The sequence below is a fragment of the Mesoplodon densirostris genome, chromosome 20 (assembly GCF_025265405.1).
Source record: "Mesoplodon densirostris isolate mMesDen1 chromosome 20, mMesDen1 primary haplotype, whole genome shotgun sequence".
Classification (NCBI taxonomy): domain Eukaryota; kingdom Metazoa; phylum Chordata; class Mammalia; order Artiodactyla; family Ziphiidae; genus Mesoplodon; species Mesoplodon densirostris.
In genome coordinates, this window is record NC_082680.1 from 23,337,161 (window position 1) to 23,357,724 (window position 20,564).

The 20,564-nt window shown below is 45.7% G+C and overlaps 1 protein-coding gene across 1 annotated transcript in view; it reads right to left on the bottom strand.

Moving 5' to 3' along the window:
- Nucleotides 1-15,977: 15,977 nt before the first annotated feature.
- GTF2E2 (general transcription factor IIE subunit 2) overlaps nt 15,978-20,564 on the bottom strand; it is a 70,032-nt gene continuing 65,445 nt past the window's right edge. The window contains exons 7-8 of the mRNA XM_060085952.1: nt 17,754-17,869; nt 15,978-16,497 (exon numbers count right to left, since the gene is read on the bottom strand). Of these exons, the coding sequence (XP_059941935.1) occupies nt 16,381-16,497; nt 17,754-17,869 (233 nt within the window). The 3' untranslated portion in view covers nt 15,978-16,380. The remainder of the gene's footprint in view (nt 16,498-17,753; nt 17,870-20,564) is intronic.

Sequence of the window (20,564 nt, forward strand, 5' to 3'; positions counted from 1 at the left end):
CTGGAGCGCGCTGGTGAGTTCCAAGCTCAGAGGCTGAACGGTTCCTCCCAAGAAGCAGCGTGTCCTGGGCAGGGCACGACCGCGTGGAGTGGTGTGGTCAGGACCATCCCACCAGCATCCCCTGTGGGTGGGGCCCCTCCGGGGGCTGCGGTGGGCGCTCTGGGTTGAGACCTGCTGGTGTGGGTGCTCGGGATCGGCGTGCACTCGTCTCCTCCAGCTGCCGCCTGCTGAGGGGAAGTCGTCCCAGGGTAGCAGGTGAGCTCTGCGGGCTCTCAGAGCGCGTCACCCGGCGCTTGGTCCTCACAGCCTTGCTGGGTGAGGCTGTCAACACCTCTCATCCAGCAGCAAACGGGTATGAGATATTCCATCAAAGGGAACATATATATGAATGAAGTTTTTCCCTTGAAGCTCTAAGCCTTTTCTTTTTTAATTAACCATTTTGGTGGAAATCTTCAGATGTAGTATGTATATTCCTTTTGATCTATTAATCCAGTTACACTGAATATATAGTGCAGCCCTTTCTTGATGACTTGGAGACATTCTGATGAGCCTCTTCAGAAACAGGGCGACTGCCCCTGGGCATGACTGAATTATAATGGAGTCTAACTGGACTCCTCTAAACTGCGGGGCTTTCCCAGTGGTGAAGATTTTGGTGATGTGTCCGTCTTCTCTGTCGCTACCAGCTGTCACTGCTCAGTTCTTTCACTTCTAGCAGTAAGTGTGGTCTCAGAACGGTTGTGCAGCAGGGTTCCAGGAGGCGACCTGCCTGCTGGGCACATGTGGGGCTTCCAGTCTCTTTGGAAAGCTTGACCTAGAACAGCAGGAATGCCAGGGGCAGGCCAGCAGCAGTTATGTCCCAGCCCAAATAAGGTGGCAGATTTCATCCCTGCGAGGGGCCTATAAAGAAAAGATGAGTCATAAAGAGAACAAGATTCCTGCTAAGGGCAGAGAACCAGGCAGTTGGGCCTAGGAGGTCATTACCACATTTGGGGCATAAGTAATCTCGTGCTCAGTGCCCCCCCACCCCGAGGCGCGCGTAGTGGGCGCGTGCAGCCTGCCCACCCTGCCTGGTTGGGAAGCCAGCATCGGGTGCTTGGGGTCTTTTTTTCCCACTGACGTCTGTTTCTCACACTAACGAAACTGACCAACAGGTAGAGAGTTTTCCACATCACACAGGGCAGCCAAGAGATATCTCACTAGTTCTACAGTCTTCTAATCGATCAGGTTTTCCTTTTCTCATGGTCCTTAACAGAAGTGCCCACAGTATTCTTATGGATATTACCACTCAGTAAAACTGTTTAAAAAGACAAGATCTTGCTTTGCTTTCTCTCTTCCTCTGGGGAAATTTAAGGACCAATTAGAAGCCACCCATACAATTTTTTTAGAAGCAGGTTTAGCTTTTTTTGTTTTTTTATTTTTTTTAGTGCAGTAAATCAGCCCAGATCTCAGTAATTCGGGCACAAGCAGATGAGCCCCGTCAGGAAGCAGCAGCAGCTGGAGCGTGTGGTGACTCTGCAGACAGCGGAAGGGCCTGGTGACAAGGGGGAGGAGGACCGGGGCTCGGTGCTGGGTGGCCCGCGTGGACGGCGTCTTCAGCACCAGCCGTGTTCACAGTGGGGCTTACCAGTCCCAGGCCACCATCGGTTACAAGTGTGTGGAGGAGGCTTTCCCCTCCCCGGCTCTGAAGTCAGACAGCACTGCAGACATAGGCCTGGCCTGTGAGCAGGGAGGATCTCTGGCCCCAGGGGCGGGCCTCCTGAGGGTGAGGGCTGGCGTCCACCCAGGGCCACAGCGGGGGCGGCCAGCATGAGCTCGTGTCCATGGCCAGTGGTGCACTGGTGCAGGGCATGTATCTTTAGAATAGGGAGGAGTTTCTGACCACAGATGACTGTTCCCTGGAGACTCTATAGACTGTGAACCTTTTAAAATGTTAGTCTTTGTGTTACAAATTAGTACCAGCATTTGATTTTTTAAAAGTCAAGCTGACAGGTATAAAATGAAAACTAAACCACTCTTATTAAAAACCTTAGTCATATGATGTTGGGATTAGTATGGAAGGGAATACCTCTTACCTGACTTTTAGTAAAAATGAATAAATGTTAGAAAAACTCTTGGGGAAGAAATCATTAGTAAATAGGTCAAGTATAGATACAAATGGATTGGGGGAAAACAGAAAGAGGATTTTCTTCTTGCTGGGAGAAGACACTCACAAGGCGCTTGGATCAACACTAACTTACCAACCTGCCAAGCTGCCTCAGGGAAGAGCAGCCTCTCCTGTGGGTCTCGGCGTTGGCCACCCTCAGCCCCACAGGGCAGCCGGCACCATGACCCATACCCATCGGCAGCTGTCCCCAAGCACTGAGGGACACGCTGTGATCTTCTCCATCAAGGACAGCTGAAACGAACTGGTTTAGAATTGTGTAATATTCCTTAAGACACAGGGAGACATTCTCCATTGTCTTCAAATTCAGACAGTTGTGACCCGCTTCAGACAAGATTCTATATACATTTTCTTCCCTTGTTTATCCCATCACATGCATGTCATAGTTGACCCCCTTTCCGGAAAGGTTCTGTGAGGAGAGTCTGCTCTGTAAACAGAGCCTGACTCTCTCCCACCCACCATGGTGCTCTGTGTTCCCGGATGTCTTTGCTTTCTGTTTAAAATGTCCTTGTTAATACATTCCAAGGTTTGAACTCCGTTCCTAGCTAAACCCCTTTCCTTGTTTACAGGGATTGAAATAGCCACATTTTGACCTTCTATTCAGTCTGGAACATCTATGGCAATGCGGACGCATTCTTTTCCCATGTGAGAATTGCATTTACCCAACACAGTTATGGAAAAGCGGAAAAGCGCAGGAAATTATCGACTCTCACCCCTTTCTTTGTTTCTTCCCTCCCTGTTCTCTTTCACTTCAAAAGATCCGACTTTCTACGCAGCCTTAGATTAACCGGCCCCGTCCATCTTTCTTCCTGCTCAGGGGCCCAGGAAGGGGACCCTGAAGTCGGATGTGTTGCTTATCGCCTCGGAAAGCTGGGGGCGCCTTCCCAGTCCCCGCGTCAGCTTTCTGTAGAGGCCCTGTCAGGGCCGGTGTGCGGAGCCCCACATGGGCCCCAGGCACAGTGTTCTGGCTCTCAGCCTAGCCCGGGCATTAATAGCCCATCGTTCCCGTTTCATTTGTCCTAGAGTCCAGGTGTCTGCATTTTTGCTACATGCAAGTGACTGTGTCTGGCGTAGAGGATGGTGGAGACGGTCTCAGGGAGAGAAGTAATCCTTGTGGAAGTAAGTGGCCTGGCCAGTGAGAGCTCCAGCCAGGAGATGAGAAAGCCCTGTAGCCTGAAGGGATCAGGAAAGGCTGGAGGAAGTGGTGCTTAAACTGAGTTTTGAAAGATAGTAGGGTTTGTATATGCGGAACATACAGTAACAGAAGCGGGGGACGTTAAGAATGACTGTGTGGTCTTGTGGAAAATGGATTTTGATCGAGGTTTTGAGGGTCTTGGGGAGGCAGCGGAGATCTGAGCGAGGTAGCGGGAGGTGCTTTAGGAATTGTCACCTTACTGCCCAAAGCAAAATGAATGAAGAGTCTAGTGGAAACACGTCCCGGTGATGGTGGGGTCAGAGTGACCTGAGAGAGCAGGGCGTGTCTGGGACGCAGCCGTGTGAAGGCCAAGTGGTGAGTCTCGGTAGAGATGCGTTGCCTTTGAGGTCGTGGCAGAACCGCCCAGGGCAGAGCTGATGGGAGTGGGGAGAACTGCCCGGGAGCTGGCCGTGGAACTGGAAAGGGGCCGGAGCTGGCGACGTGCACTTGCCTGAAGGTGGCCTTTGAGCTCCCGAGAAGCGAGCAGACCTAGATGAGGCAGGCAGGCCCTGCCCCACCGAGCCAGGGGCTGTAAGAGACTGCAGCGGCTTCGTCCTTCCTAAACTAGTGGGCGCCCCTGGAAGGTTCCCCTGCTCGCACAGTCCCTGAAGGCCATCGGCCGCTTTCCAGGGCGGCCCTCTCCAAGCCTGTGCTCTGTGAGAGGCCCCTCAAGTTCCCAGAGCCTACGGGCTGCCCGCTGCTGTCCCCTGTGAGTTGTTCCGAAGTGGGAACTGCTGTTCCTCGGCACTGGTTTCCTGGAATCGACGGCATCCATGGCTTGGGTTGCTGGCATGGGGTCAAGTTTGGAATGACGTGGGACGTGTCATTCCAGGCCTGACAAGCCAAGACTGTGGAGAAAGGAAGCTGGCCTTGTCCCCGGGTCCCCAAAGCCGGTTTCCCTCCTCCGTGGACGGACAGAAACTGGCAGGTGGGGGAGACCCCTTTGGAAGCCAGAGGGCTGCAGATCAGACGCTCGTGGGGACTGAGGCTCGTGAGTTCATTACAGAACGTCAGCTGCTTCAGCACCAAAGACCAGGCCTGGCCCTGTGACCCCCATAACCCTGGGCACGTGCATTCCTGCCACCCACCCGGGCCTGCTTCAGGCCATGCACACCTGGGCTGGATCGGGGGTCCTGGTGCCCCACCCCCTGCTGGGTAGGAATCAGGCGGGAGAAGAGCTGTAGCTTTCACGACGGGGGGGGGGGTCCTTCTGCTGGGTGTCACAGTACATGTGACCCACACCAAAGATGGGGAGTGAAGGGTCCTGGCCCACTTCGGTTCCTCCAGCACTGAGTGAGTCTGGGGGGGCTGATCCCCGCTACTGTGCTGGGCACCAGGGGAAGCAAAGGAATCTTCCTAAAGGAGGTGACCATCTCCTGCTGGACAAATCCTGTTGCAGAGAACTCGGAGAAACTGAAGGGAGGACGTGGGGACCTGGCTCCCAGAGCTCGAGTTGGGAACATTTCTAAACCGAAGGGGACACTCGTTATCCTCTCTATAATCATAACTAAATGATAGGTGAGGACTAATAGTTACAACAAGCTGAAGAGACAGGTAAGTGTTAACCTAACTTCAGAGAAGAGGTTCTGGACGTCCCGATCCCTACGCCTGACAGCAGCGTCCTAGCTTCTCCCCATGGAGTTTTCCATGAGCCACAGGTTTGTGGTTATTGTATTTGGTCTTCTGACTTGTGGCTCATTAGTTTTACCCATTTGTACTGTCATCCAAAAACTAGGCTCTGACAATATTTACTGGGACATAGTTTAGATCCAGCTTTCCGGCAATCACAGGTTTATGTGAGTCTGACCTGTTGGTAAGATGGCAAGAAAACAAGGGGTTGGAGAGATGAAAGTAAAATGAGTGACAAAGTAAGAGCAGAACACCTCCAGTGCAGCCTTCACGTAAGTGAGTAAATCCAGACCACAAAGGAGCCGAGACGTGTTTAAGAAACTCCTGGCACCAGGGCGGGGGTCTGCCAGGGACAAAGTCTAGATGATCGTCCGAAGGCCCTTTATTCTGCCACGAAGCAAAACAAATATGAGTGTTTCCTTGCAGGGGAGGGAGGGCTTGAAAAGATTCTAGTAAGAGAAAGATAAACAAATTAAATACTCACTCCCTGTGTTTGTAAAGCGAGACCACTGAGCGTCTGTGAGTGGCCTTCACCTGGAGGGTCAGTGAGGGTATTCCGTGTTTACAGAAAGGTGTACACATGCGCCGTTGTAGGGTATCACCAGGAGTCTCTGAGTCGTGGCTTCTACACACTGGTGTCCCCAGACAGCCGCGCGGCTCAGAGGAGGACCGCGCGCTTGTGAGACCCACTGCCCTTACACGCTTTCTTTCTGTTTCAGGCTGGAACCCGCCCAGTTTTGGTCCCTTCAAGACTCTGCCACAGCCTCTATCACACATCTGTTTTTCTTGAAGAAAAAAATACAATAAAAATGTTTTACTCTTTTACACTGTATAATTGTAAGAAATAGTGTGTTATTTGTGAACGCATGGTCTGCCATTTCTGTACAGTTTGGAGATATTTTCGAATGAAACATAAAAGATGTCAACGATAAAATCAAAAGAGTGAGTATTTTTATACCAAACATTTTAAGTATGACAGGATGGATGATCTTACACTGGGTTGGATCACAGATTTTATGCTTGACTTTTGAATGCTTGTAATTTATAATATCTATTTTTTTCCTCTAAAAGAAGCTGCATGTTTAAGGCATGTTTTAAAATATTATCAAAATTTCCAGAATCATATGGTGAATGTATAGAAACCTGTTTCCCTGGCCTGAGTCCAGGGTCCATGTGTAACACGGCATTAGATGTTAAAACCGCTAGTGCAGTGCTCGGGGTTTACTCCCAGGTCTAGTAGGACACCCTGCAAGACAATCAAAGCCTCAAGGAGATTCGATCTTAACGGCGGCAGGTTCCCAGCTGGGCAAAGCAGCCTTTACTTGGTGCCCATTCCTTACCAGAGTGCACCCTTAGAAAAGCCCGGCAGCTCCCGAGGTAACCATACAAACTGTGGGCCGAGTGGTGGGTTTTGCCAAAATTCTTATGTTTTTCTCCAGCACGCTCCTGTGTGCACCCAGCTGACGCGCGACTCCCCCAGTGAACGTGCTGAGTCTAAGGGGAAGCCTTGGCTGGGGAGGCCAGCCCTGGCCCAGCAGGCAGCTGTCTTTGCCCGGCCCACCTGGCTGCAGTGGGCAGCTCCCGAGTGATTTTGCAAAAAACATGGGTTGAACTGAGCTGGTGTTCCTGAGCCTCGGCAGCAGCAGGCCAGACCCACCACTTAAAACGTGATCTTGAACCCCGTGTGCTCACCGTTGACACTACCTGCCCCATCGGCCCGGGGAGAGGTGCGCAACCAGTGGCGTCTGGAATGAGTACTCGTCAGCTTGCTTCAAGACTACGTCAAAGCCAGGGTCAGTCTTGCGTGGTAGGCAGACACTTCCAGAGTCTGTGACAGCTCACTCTCCCCCTTGGAGAAAAGCCAGGTGTAAAAATATATTGACCTAAGAATTTTTAACTGCTGATATAGCTAAACATGACCACAAGCTTTCTTACTGATCTGCTCACGTTGTGCTGGAGATTTCAATGTTTTAATGACTATATACATTGTTGGTGTCAGGTTTTCTAGTTTCATTATTTTCCATCAGAAGTAAAGAGATCAAGAAGCTTTTAAAAGGTCATCACAAAAAAAAAAAAAAAAAAAACGAAAGGAGCCAGGGGTGAGGGGCGCTCACCCTCACAATAAATGACAGGAAGGAACGTCCCTGCCACACCCTGCTTAGGCCTTCATCGCCACCTGGTTCGTGGTGACAGTTCTGTACTATTGTTTCTAAGGACAACAGCAACTTCCACACAGTCTATTATGCTTTTATAAACTGTTTAAAGGTACTTTTCTATTGTCATTTTTAAGAATAAAGTGCTACTTCCAGCTATCACACCACTGCTTGCCATATTCCTTTTTGTAAGACCAACCCAGTGCCTCCACACTGCAGACCAGGGAGCGGCGTTTTTGCTCCCATTTTCAGGTCTGGACAGAGCTAAGCATTGGCCCTTGAGCCCAGGACAGAGGGGCTAAGGGAAGAAAGGGGCAGGGATGGGAGAGCCTGGACCACCCATGCAAAGGCTCTACTGGGGGCGCCTGCTAACTGACAGACGCAGCGGCCTTGAGCAGAGCCTCCCGACCCACAGGAGGGTCGCGGGGAGATTCACACACCTTTCCTGATGCCTTTTACTGCACTCAGCAGACCCCACATCCTCCTCAGGCTACAAAGCTTTAGCTCAGGCCTATCTGAAATCTGTATTTGTGGTTTTCTACTGACCTAGAGTAAGAAAATATATTCTATTAAGTGAGAAGCCAGGCCTTGATAGCCAAGACCATAAAGTGCTTTATATAAATACATTCTCACCAACTCCTCCTCCCCCAAAAGGGGGACGGGGCCATAGCACTCAATTCCAACTAACGGCAACCACCACGAGCAACTATTAGTCTCGCTGGGCACTGACGTTATTGGTTCTGTGGTTTGGCTCTCATGTTCCTTTTACAGAGAAGACCAGCCACCAAACGTGGATCGCAGTCACAGCCTTCCAGTACCCTGGAGCCAGGGATGAAGGCAGAAAACGACCACACAGCTCTGCCGCCCTGCCCGGGCTCTGCAGGCCACATCTGACGTGGCTCTGGGATCATGGCTCTGGAACAGGCTTGATGATGTGCTTTGCCTTTGGCCCATCTGGGACCTCCCAACTCCAAGGCACCAGAGACGAGCCACACAGCCTAGAAACTGAGGGCGCCTCCCCCGGAAGGGCTGAACACGGTCACTGCCATGGGCTTTTGCACAAGGGGCCTTGGGGTGGATGAGTGAGTGCCACCACCGCTGTGCAAGTGACAAGTCTGGACAGTACCTACCTGTCTAGCGTGAGCTCCAGACACAACCCTACTTGAACACCAGCTTCATCTTGTGTCACTCCACTGAGCACAAACACTGGAATGGGAATTTGCGATAAGGGCAGGCCTGTCTGTTCCCTCTTACTTCTGCGCATAACGTCCCAGTCTGCAGAATCCAGCAAGATGATAACTAAGCCATCCGTTGTTACCAAGTAAACCCTCCATTGGGAGGGGAGATGTGCCGCTTAGAACACAGGACTAATGTCATAAAACTGGCATTAAGTACTGAAATTAAATACTATGCCTTCTACCTCTATAACAAAATTACAAATTAAAACTTGCAAAATGGGGCTTCCCTGGTGGCGCAGTGGTTGGGGGTCCGCCTGCCGATGCGGGGGATGCGGGTTCGTGCCCCGGTCTGGGAGGATCCCGCATGCCGCGGAGAGGCTGGGCCCGTGAGCCATGGCCGCTGGGCCTGTGCGTCCGGAGCCTGTGCTCCGCAGTGGGGGAGGCCATAGCGGTGAGAGGCCCGCGTACAGCAAAAAAAAAAAAAAAAAAAAACTTGCAAAATGAAAGTTACAGTATAATCATACATAAAGGCTTCAAATTCCCAGTACCTGAATATATGTCCAGACCTACTTTCATAGGAGAGGAAGCATGGCTAGACACCCCAAGAACTCTTGGTGTCTGTGTCACGGTGACATATAGGAATCAACTAGTTATTTCTGAGTGCTTTGGGCGAGGCATGCTTAGCTCAAGGAGTACAAGCAGACTTCCTACTGTATCCCCCATCTATCACTGGGACGTCCAACTGTTAGGTGGAAAGTGCATTCTTACCCAGTGTGAAGAGAATTTTCAGCACGCAGGCGCTCTCTCACTCTTCCACTGTCATCCCTGTTCTATCACACCTCCTCATGACATCAAATAACTGGACAACATTCTGAGAAGGCAGAAGAGTGTGTTACTAGTGATGTGTTATCTGAAATGTTGGTCCTCAAAACGCCTACACCAAAACTCATGACTGTGATGCTGAAAAGCCATACGGAGTCAGCTAACTTGATACGGCCCTCTAAACAGGAAAACATTTAACTGCCACAGTGAAGCTCTGTCTGCTGCTGCAGAGCGTCCCGGATGGTACCCAACTCCCCTAGACTGGCCTGGCTCTAACCACCCCAAGCCCCCAGATGCCAATATGCCGTGAGAAACCTTCCTCACCTTCCTCAGGTGCTGCTTCACCAGGGCTTCCACAGTACAAACCACACTTCCCTGCTTTATGAGGGGAAAGGGCCCTGTGCCCACAAACCGTAACAACATGCCCATAAATCAAGACCCAGGGAAGCCTTCCACTCCCCACTGCTCACACCCATCTCTCATTTGAAGTGAAATGCTCTCACCATGCTAATTAACAATACATTAGAAATTTAATTAGGCTAGATTAAATTAAACCCAAACTTCTCTTCTGAGCAAAAGGACACACCTACATGGAACAGGAAATGATGCTCAGGTTAAAATATTTACCTGGACAGAAGAGCACTTTTTCCCTAAAACTAGAGTGCAGAAAAGTTCAAAATCTCATGACAGTCAAATGCAAGGTAAACCTGACTTTGGTGTTTCTGAAGCTGATCCTGCCAAGGTCAGGCTATGATTTACAGCAGTCTCTCCTATTAGCGTCCTTCCGTGTTTTCACTTATTTTTAAAAAAAATTAAGGTAAGTCTGCACTGAACGTCCTTTAACCCCTGCAAAGTTCTGGGTGGCTGAAAGTCACTGGGTTCTCACAGGGTCTTGAGATCACATGGTTTGAGTCACAGGAACGTGCTGGCCCATCTCCAAACCAGGAGAGCTGGACAAGTGCTACAGGCCTAACTGTCCAAAGGGCCCATGGCAGCAGCCTTGCCACTTCGCCCGAGAGCACCAGCATATCTCTAGTGGAAATCCCATTGTGAAGGAAAATGCGCTTTTGCTTTCTGAACTATGGCCAGGAGGAAGGTCGACAGCACAATGCCAGGGCCTATTCTAGCTCTTGTGTTTCCAAAGTGCTCGTTCAACCTGTCGCTCACAGGACAGGGACAGGGGTTCCAAAGTCCGGTTCATCTGAGAAGTGGTTTCCAAGAGGTCCTTGGGCCTCCCCCACCCTCTGCTCCCCACAGAACATCTAGTCTCTCAGAACAAGCCCAAAAAACACACCCGAGGAGAGGATGGACTGTCCTACATGAAGCCCTGAGGGCAGCAACACATGATACAGGTCATCACACTGTCTCCACACACAGCACCCCAGCTTCGCTACACAGCAACACTGCTGGACCCAGCTTGTTAAGAACAGTCAATAAAACCTTAAAAAAAACAAAATCATCTTCCCTATAAATAAATCATTTTTGCAAGTAAATGCAGTAGCTAGGAGGAAGAGGGGAACCAAGTCTCATTTTCTATGCCTCAGAAAGCCATTATTAACTGATATGAACTGGGGAACTCAGAAAGCCAAATGCCCTATTCCCACATCCAAAACGTTTTTTCTGCTAGTGATTTCAGTCAGCTCACAAGAGAACCAAGGGCTGCATGTCTGCAGTGCCCTGGCTACGAACAGTGGAATGGGAAGTGGCTGCACCACCTTCTCGATGAGACTGCTCCACACGTATCAAGTACTGCTCCGTCCCCCGAGTCCCACCATCATCTCGCCACACTTACAGGATGTAACAGCAACAGTCAAATGTCAGTGTTTACACTTTTGGGCTCAAATATATTTCTTTTAGCTATCCCCTAAAAGCCTCAGCTTATGGTGATGAACTATAGATCAAATGCACTACAGACTGTCTTAAACTTTTAACACACCCAGACACGCCCACTCCAACTTCCTTCTGTTAAACAGGCCACAGACCCAGCAGAAACAGGCAGAGGTGAGAACATGACTTTGACTTTAACTTGAATTTCTGATGGATATATTTCTAGGTGCCCAGAAGAACTAGTAAAGAACTTCTTTCTTTTTATTACAACCCTCAAACACAACTGGGTTCCTATCACAATTTTCCACAAAGACTATATCCCTCCCCACATGTCAAAACAGCCAGAAAACAATTAACAAAATGGAAACAGTAAAGTCCTCACCTAATAATAATTACTTTAAACATAAGTGGATTAAATCCTCCAATCAAAATACCCAGAACTGCTGAATGGATTAAAAAAACAAGATCCAATGATATGCTGCCTACCAGAGACTCACTTTAGCTTTAAAGACACAGACTGAGAGCAAAGGGAATAAGATATTTCAGGCAAATGGTATTCAACAGAAAAGCAGGCATAGCTATACTTACGTAAGACAAAATAGACTTTAAGAATGGTAAAAAGAGACAAAGAAGGTCATTATATAATGATAAAAGGATCAATCAATCAAGAATATATAACAATTGTTGGAAATTCCCTGGCAGTCCTGCGGTTAGGACCTGGTGCTTTCACTGCCAGGACCCAGATTCAATCCCTGGTCAGGGACCTAAGATCCTGCAAGCCATGCGGCACAGCCAAAAAACAACAAAAAAAAGAATACATAACAATTGTAAATATTTATGCACCCAATCAGAGCACCCAAATATATAAGCAAAAACTAACAGAGCTAAAAGGAGAAATAACCTGCAATAAAATAATAGTTGGGGACTTTAATATCCTACTCTCTACAATAGACAGATCATCCAGACAGAGGATCAGTAAGGAAACAGGATTTGAACAACACTAGAGACTAAATGTACCTAATAGACATATACAGTTGACTCTTGAACTGCATGGGTCCACTTATATGTGGACTTTTTTTTCAATAAATACACACTACAGTACTACACAATTCATGGTTGGTTGAAACCACAGATACAAGGGCCAACTGTAAAGTTACATGCAGAATTTTGACTGTGTGGGGCTTCCACACCGCTATCCCCCATGTTTTTCAAAGGTCAACTGTACAGAACATTCTAACCAACAACAGAATAGGCATTCTTCTCAAGCACACATGGAATATATTCTATGATAGACCATATGTCAGGTCACAAAACAAGTCTTATTAGCAAATTCAAAAAGTCTGAAATCATACCAAGTATCTTCTCCAGCCAGATGGGATGAAACTAGAAATAATAAAAGGAGGAAAACTGGAAAATTCTTGAACATATGAAAATTAAATAATGCTCATCTGAACAACCAATGGATCAAAAGTGAAATTAAAGGAGAAATTTTAAAGTATCTTGAGACAAATGAAAATGGAAACACAACACACCAAAACTTATGGGATACAGCAAAAGCAGTTCAAAGAAGGAAGTTCATAGCAATAAACACCTACATTAGGAAACAAGAAAAATCTCATTGTTTAACTTAACTCTACACCTTTAGGAAACAGAAAAAGAACAAACTGAGCCCAAAGTTAGCAGAAGGAAGGAAATAAAAAAGACTAGAACAGAAATAAATAAAACAGAAAAACAGTAGAAAGGATTAACCAAACTGAGAGTTGGTTTTTTGAAGAGATAAACAAAACTGATAAACCTCTAGCTACACTAAGGAAAAGAGAGGATCCAAATCAACAAAACTATAAACGAAAAAGGAGACATTACAAGTGATACACAAAGAATCATAAACAGCTACTATGAACAACTATATACAACAAACCAGACAACCTAGAAGAAATGGAAAAATTATTAAACATATAACCTACCAAGACCAAATCAGAAGAAACAGAAATTCTGAAAATACCAATTGCTAGAAACAATCAGTAATCAAAAATCTTCCAACAGGGACTTCCCTGGTGGTCCAGTGGCTAAGACTCCATGCTCCCAATGCAGGGGGCCCAGGTTTGATCCCTGGTCAGAGAACTAGATCCCACATGCTGCAATTAAAGATCCCACACACTGCAACTAAGACCCGGTGTAGCCAAATAAATAAATTAAAAAAAAAAATCTTCCAAGAAAAGCCCAGGCCCAGATGGCTTCACAGGGGAACTTCACCAAACATTTGAAGAAGAGTTCATGCCAATCCTTCTCAAACTCTTCCAAAAAACTGAAGAGGAGGGAACATTCCTAAACTCATTTTATAAGGCTAGCATTACCCTAATACCAAAGCCAAAAAAGTACACTACCAGAAGAGAAAACTAAAGGTCCATATCCCTGATGAATATAGATGCAAAACTTCTCAATAAAATACTAGCAAACTGAATTCAGCAGTACATTAAAAAAATCATTCACCATCATCAAGTAAGATTTATCCTTGGGATGCAAGAATGGTTCAACATACATAAATCAATTTGGTATGTCACATTAATAGAATGAAAGAAAAAAAATCATATGATCATCTCAAAAGATGCAGAAAAAGCTTTCCAAAAAATTCAACATCCATTTATGATAAAACACTCTTAACAAATTAGGTACAGAAGGAACATATATTAACATAATAAAGGACATATATGATAAGCCCACAGCTAAATGGTGATGGGAAAACTGGACATTCACATGTACAAGTATGAAACTAGACCCCTAACTTACACCACTCACAAAAATTAAATCAGAGTGGATTAAAGACTTAAATGTAAGACTAAAATGCATATAACTCCTAGAAGAAAACACAGGAAAAAAGCTCCTTGACATGAGTCTTTGCAATAAACTTTTGGATACAACTAAAGCACAAGCAACAAAATCGCAAGTAGACAAGTAGGACTATATCAAACTAAAAAGCTTCTGAACATCAAAAGAAATAATCAATAAAATGAAAAGACAATCTATGGAATTGGAGAAAATATTTGCAAACCATTTATCTTAGGATAAGAGGGTTACTATCCAAAATATATAAAGAACTCATACAACTCAATAACAAAAAAAATAATAAATAATCCAATTAAAAGATGGACAAAGGACCCGAAGAGACCTTCATCCAAGATATACAAATGACCAACAGGTACCTGAAAAAAATGCTCAACATCACTAATCATTAGTGATGCAAATCAAAAGCACAATAAGCTATCACCTCACAACTGTCAGAATGGCTAGTATCAAAAAGACAAGAGATAACAAGTGCTGGTGAAGATATAGAGAAAATGGAATCCTTGCGCACTGTTGATGGGGTTGTAAACTGGTACAGCCACTGTGGGCAGAAGTTCCTCCAAAAGTTAACAGAAACTACCACATGATATTGCAATTTTACTTCTGGGAATATATCCAAAGGAAACAAAAACACTAAGTCAAAAAAGAGATATCTGAACCCCCATGTTCACAGCATTATTTACAATAACCAAGACGTGTTCCCCATACACACAGACACACACACACACACAAACACGAACCTTATTCAGCCATAAAAAAGGAGGAAATCCTGTCACTTGCAACAACATGGATGGACCTTAATGGCATTATCCTAAGTGAGTAAGTCATACAGAGTAAGCAAATACCAAAAGATCTCATTTATATGTAGATTCTTAAAAAAAAAACCTCACAGAAAAAGATCAGATTTGTGGTTACCAGAGGTGTGGTCCAGGGTGAGGGGAAATTGGACAAAGGTGGTCAAAAGGTACAAACTTCCAGTTTTAAGATAAATAAGTACTAGGGATGTAATGTACAGCAAGAGGACTACAGATAGCACTGCTGTATGATACATGTGAAAATTGTTAAAAGTAAATCCTATGGAGTTCTCATCACTTGTTTTTGGTATCTATATGAAATGAGTAACATTAAACTTACTGTGGTAATCAATTTATGATGTATGTAAGTCAAATCTTATGCTGTGCATCTTAAACTTACACAGTGCTGTATGTCAACTGTATCTCAATAAAACTGGCAGGGGTGGGTATGTATAGACCAGAAAAAGTAGGTATACTTGGAGATAAGCCAGCTCCAGATTTTTTTTTTTTTAAAAAGAGAACTAATTTATGCCATAAAATATTAAAGCTCTTCCTTACCAGCAAAAATCCTCTACAAAGCAAGACAGATTGAGTTTCCCATTTTCTGAATTATCCTGAGGAGTCTCAGTTTTACATCTTCTCATGCCATATTTTGGGGCTTGGATATAAGAAAGAGGTAAGATGACACTGAAAATGGATGAGAAGTAAACAGAAAGGATAAAAACTAAAACAGCAAAAAGGCTCCTTGTCATCTGCACAAAGTACTTACTGCTTCGGGCTATCATCATACCTTTTTTGAGAACACCAAACCTTGCTTTTATAATCTACTACAATGTGATATGAGAACCATAACAATCACCCCAAAGGGCCACCACAGACCATAAAACAAGCACAGATAAGGAAAATGGGTAGTTTACCATAGAATGATGGAATGACCATAGATTTCCCCAAAAGTCACCACAACTCTTAACCCACATGTCTGACAGCAGCTCTCCTGAGCTCAGCCAGTGATTGGGAGACAGAGGGAGTCCCCGAAAGAAGAACCTCAGGGCCAAGCCCCATCAGGGCTGGGACACAGTCATGTCTTCATCCTTGCTGGAGATGGCATGAGAACATGACTTGCGAAATCCAAGAGGCTAAATACTGATTTATCCTTTTAAAAGCAAGCATTAAAAAATCACATGTAGTGTACCTTTACTGCTTCACCTGCTACCAAGAGGCACACCTTGGGTTCCAACTGTGAAATCCACACGTTCAGCAACGCAGCCCAGACCTCAGTCTCCAACAGCATTCCAGACACCACCTGTGGGAGTCAAAGACGAGCTGCCACCCGTCACTGCCAAGAATGGAAAGAAGCAAACTGAACTCACTGACATCTCAGAGCTCCTTCTACAACGATTTTATTATAAATATGCTCTTTTGGAATAAACAAATACTGCATTCAAGGCTATCGGCAAACTTGTTCTAAGGTAATGAAAAGGAAAATGGAACCAGGAACCACTTAGAAGTAGAGATAAATAGCAAAGTCACCTGCATGCCATGCTGAGCAGCGCCTTTCCCCCAAGAAGTAACAGGAGGTTAACAGGGGACATAACATTTCTCATGAGCCCATTAATGAAAATAAGCTTCGAGTTTGGTAATTTGCACTAGTTCTGTAAACTGAACTGCTCCTGTCCTCGGTCCTAGGAAGTAGAATGGGAAGACGGTCAGTCTTCAGATCCCAGCGTCAACAAGGAAGATCTTGACTTTGTAACTCTTTGCTCTCAGACAAAACTGTTCACTACTTGCCAGGAGTGATGTCAGAGTAGTCCTTCAGCACCCCGGCCAAGTGCTCATTGTGAGTTTTAAACCGTCGCTTTTTCTGTGAAGCTGGCTTTTTCCTTCTCTGAATAGGAGCCTACAGGAAAAGGTAAGGACAGTTAGAAACAACAGCTACTCAGAGCTACGGTAATATGGGGAGGATTTACAAAAGGTGCCCCAGAAACCAGCAGCAAAGAGATGCAGGGTTTGTGACCTTCCTTCTGTTCTGCAGCCCAGCCTCACACACACCAGTCCACACAATCCTGGTTCGAAAACACAAACCAGGGCTTTCTGTTACAGTGAAGTGCATACCTCCACCTGGAATAAATGGGCTGGCACGAAAACTAACCAGAACTACTGTAGGCACGAAGTGGATAAAGACAGAGGCAGTGAATCTCTTTTGTTTTGCATCTCTGTCATCAGGTGTAAAATTTTATCCACCATTAATTACCAATAAAACAAAGACCTGAAGCAAATACAGCAAAATATAGAGATATGGGCAAATTGGGAAGTGGATGAACACAGAAAGATTTGTTAAATATTATCCTCTTTTCTTCACTGTATACCTGAAATACTAATATCACGTAATATTAACAAACTAAGCAATGACAGGAAACCATGAATGCTGCAGTCACACTAATTCTTGGAGATCACTGGCAATACATTTTCCCTTTTAAAGGAGTCCTAAAACGTCACTGAATAAAACACCAAGTCACAAACAAGTCAAGCTACGAGGCACGATGGTGGACAAGGGAAGGAGGGTGTTAGTGAAATATTTCTCATCCTGGCTTTGTCCCTGGACTGCAGAGAGCTGGTTAGCTGGTACGAGGAATTCACAGGTCTTCATTCAATTACAAATCCCTCCAATGAGCAGGGTTTGGGGGCGATAAAGACAGTAATATCTGGTTCCTAAGGGATCTGAAAGTCCACAAAGATAATTCAGTGGGATCAGGGCTAAGGCAAAGCCAGGCACCGAGACCACTGGGCTCCGGGAGCAAGAGGGGTTGTGGGGTGGGGTGAAGATCATAAAGGCCAGAATGATGAAGCCCCTGGCAGAGGCTGGGAGGACAACACATGGGCACTGCACGTCCTATGGCTGGAGCTCAAGAGCAGGCACTGACTGCCGCGGAGGCTCTCACATACCTGGCGAGCAGCCCCTGAGGGCAAAGAGATCCGCTGGCCCTCAATACACCAGACGTGATCTGAATGCATCTGACCAAGGTCACAGGATTAGGACACAGAAAAAACTGGAAGGGAGAACTACCTACCTACCTGCTCTTCCGAGAGCTGCACAGGAGGCAGGCTAACAGTTCAAAGAACAGAGGATTACGTTTTCCTCTAGAGAGTACATACCACTTTCTTTGGTCCAGATTCCTGCATGGAAGAAATACCCTGTCGCTTCAGATACTCTTCAATTTTCTCCTCATCCATTGAATCCACAGTGACACTCCTCCACAGTTTCTGAAACTCTGTGCCAACAAGACAGTAGTTACTGCACAATAGATGTTTACAAGCTATAACATCTCAGTGTGATCGAAATCAGGCTTCAATGTTATCTCCTCTGATACCAATGAGCACATCTGAGATTTCATTATAAAAACAAAGGAAGACAGGAACATTCAGATGCTGGACACAGAGCAGAAGGGCCTGGGAACACGAACTGCATCCCTACAGACCAGATCAGCACTGCTCTATTTTTAGAGCCTATAAATGAAGGCCATGTGATTGAGCCTCCCAGCTTTCCTGGGAAGAAAGGCAGTTGACCCTCTCCTTTAATTCCAGAAATCAGTTCTCCATTGAAATAGTTCAAATTCCTGATCATCTCTCATGAGCTCAGTATACCCCACTTCCTCTCCTACAGGAAAAGAGAAACACACAGGGAGATGAGGAACCAAAGTTTTATACGGAGTGAGGAGTTACAACAGCTTATTTGCAAAAAAGGCCTTTTGAAATCAAATAAATGGGGGATGGGTGACTGAGAGGTCATAATAGTGAGGGGAGGAATACTGAAACAGTAACACTGTCTCTCATGCCCTGGAAGACAAAGGAGAAAGGCCTTCCATCCAGCCTACTCCTTGTGCTCAGAGACCCCGGCCCCTCGGCCACACCACCATTTCTGCAACCAAAAGAGATCACAATTGGGACATGTCCAGAATGAAACTCGTATGCATCTTAAATTCTGTCCCTAAAGAGAGGCTCCAATAACCAGGTTTCACTTCATTATTAACATCTACTTTCCAACGCACAAAAAATGTCTTAGGATGGCAAATCATAAGACATTTGTACTCTGGATGGTGAAAAAGGAAAGTTCGCTGGGTGCCCTGAGGCTGGGGGCTGGGTCTCCTGCTCACCGGAGACCTCTCTTGCACGCGACACCACCTACCCCCATCCCCACCCTCCTCCCCGGCATGGCATCCCGGAGGCCTAATCCAGGTGGCGGCGGCACCGCCCCCCTGCCTTACTTTCAGGTAAAAAGTGAGAATGGAGAGTGGTCCATTCACAAGCTGTAAACAAAGCAGGCATGTGATACTGTGCTGGACCAGGCTGTTCTCCTCTTTCCTATTTCAATACGTATTACATGAAGCAAATGATGCTCTAACAGCTGGGGCTCCAGTGATACTTAGGAAATCTGTTTTCTGCCACACACTGAAAAGCTTTTTGCTGACGGTGACCAAATGCAAAAATGACAATCTATTACAAAGAATTCAACCTGGGCACAAAGTTATTTCAATCCAAAACATCTCTAAATAAAAAATTTTTTTCATTTCTTTCAATATTATTAAGAGCTCTTTTCCCTATATGCTCCCTGAACTTTCATCTGCGTAGATTACAGAAACCAGTTAACAGATGACAATCAATTGTTTGCATGACTTTCTCAGCCCCCTGAAGGGCTAAAAGCTCCTCGGGAGCGGATATTCTATTTTGTAAGTTTCCTACTATGGTTGGCACTGAATTTAGCACATCCTCAACAATTTGATCACTGAACGTATGAAATGTTATTCTCTGGGCATCACAGAGTACCTGTTTTCTTTTTACATTTTTTAAACTTTTTTATTTTAAAATAATTTTACATTAACAGAAGAGTTGCAACATTAGTACACAGAACTCCAGGACACGCTTTGCCCAGCTTTCCCTAATGTTAACACGGTATATGATCTTAGTAAAATTATCTAAACTAATAATATAAGCCTATGAACTAAGCTACAGACCTTATTCACATGTCACCAGTTTTAGCACCTGCGTCCCCGTCCCGGTCGTCCTGGTCTGGCACCACACCTGGGATCCCACTGTGTTTAGCTGCCGTGTCTCCTTGCTCCAGGCTCTAAGTGTGCCCAGTGTCTCCTCATCTCTTAGGACCATGACACTTCTGAGGAGCTTCTGTAGTTATTTTATACAACGGCCCTCAATGTGCGGTTGTCTGCTATTTCCTTGTGATTAAATTGAGGTTATACATTTTGGGCAAGAACATCACAGAGAAGACACTGTGCCCTTCTCAGGACCTAACATCAAGGGTCCATGATGTTTACATGTCTTATTACTGGGGCTGTCAGAATGATCACTGGTTAAGGTGGTGTCTGTCAGATTTCTCCACCATGAAGCTAATACTTTTCCCTTTGTAATTAATAAGCACCCTGTGGGGAGATGTACTGAGACTATGCCTAAACACCCTGTTTCTCAGCACACGTTAGCTCGCTAATTACAGCATCCATTGATGGCTCGTGCCTGCAACAACTGATACTTGTGGGTTTGCCGAATGGCATGTTACTTCCCTCATTCCTTTCATACGTGTGGATTAGAATTCTACCATAAGGAAGACTACTGAATAAATGGATTGGATTCTCGATCCAATCTATTTATTCAATTGTTAACTTCGTATGGATTCATGGATATTTATTTTATTTCATGGATCATAACTCATTACTATCATTATTTATTTTCTTGTTCAAATATCCTGGCTTTGGTCATTGAGTCCCTTCACACTGTCCCTGGCTCTTTTTGACTTGCTTCCCTTTTTTGTTGTTTGGGGTTTTTTTGAGCATTCTCTTAATTTCTGGTACCAAAACATGTTCCAAGCTCATCTTGCATTTCCCCAAACTTGGAATCAACTGTTCGCCAAGGAGTCCTGACTCCTTTTACTGGAGAATGGTATTTAGAAACCAAGAT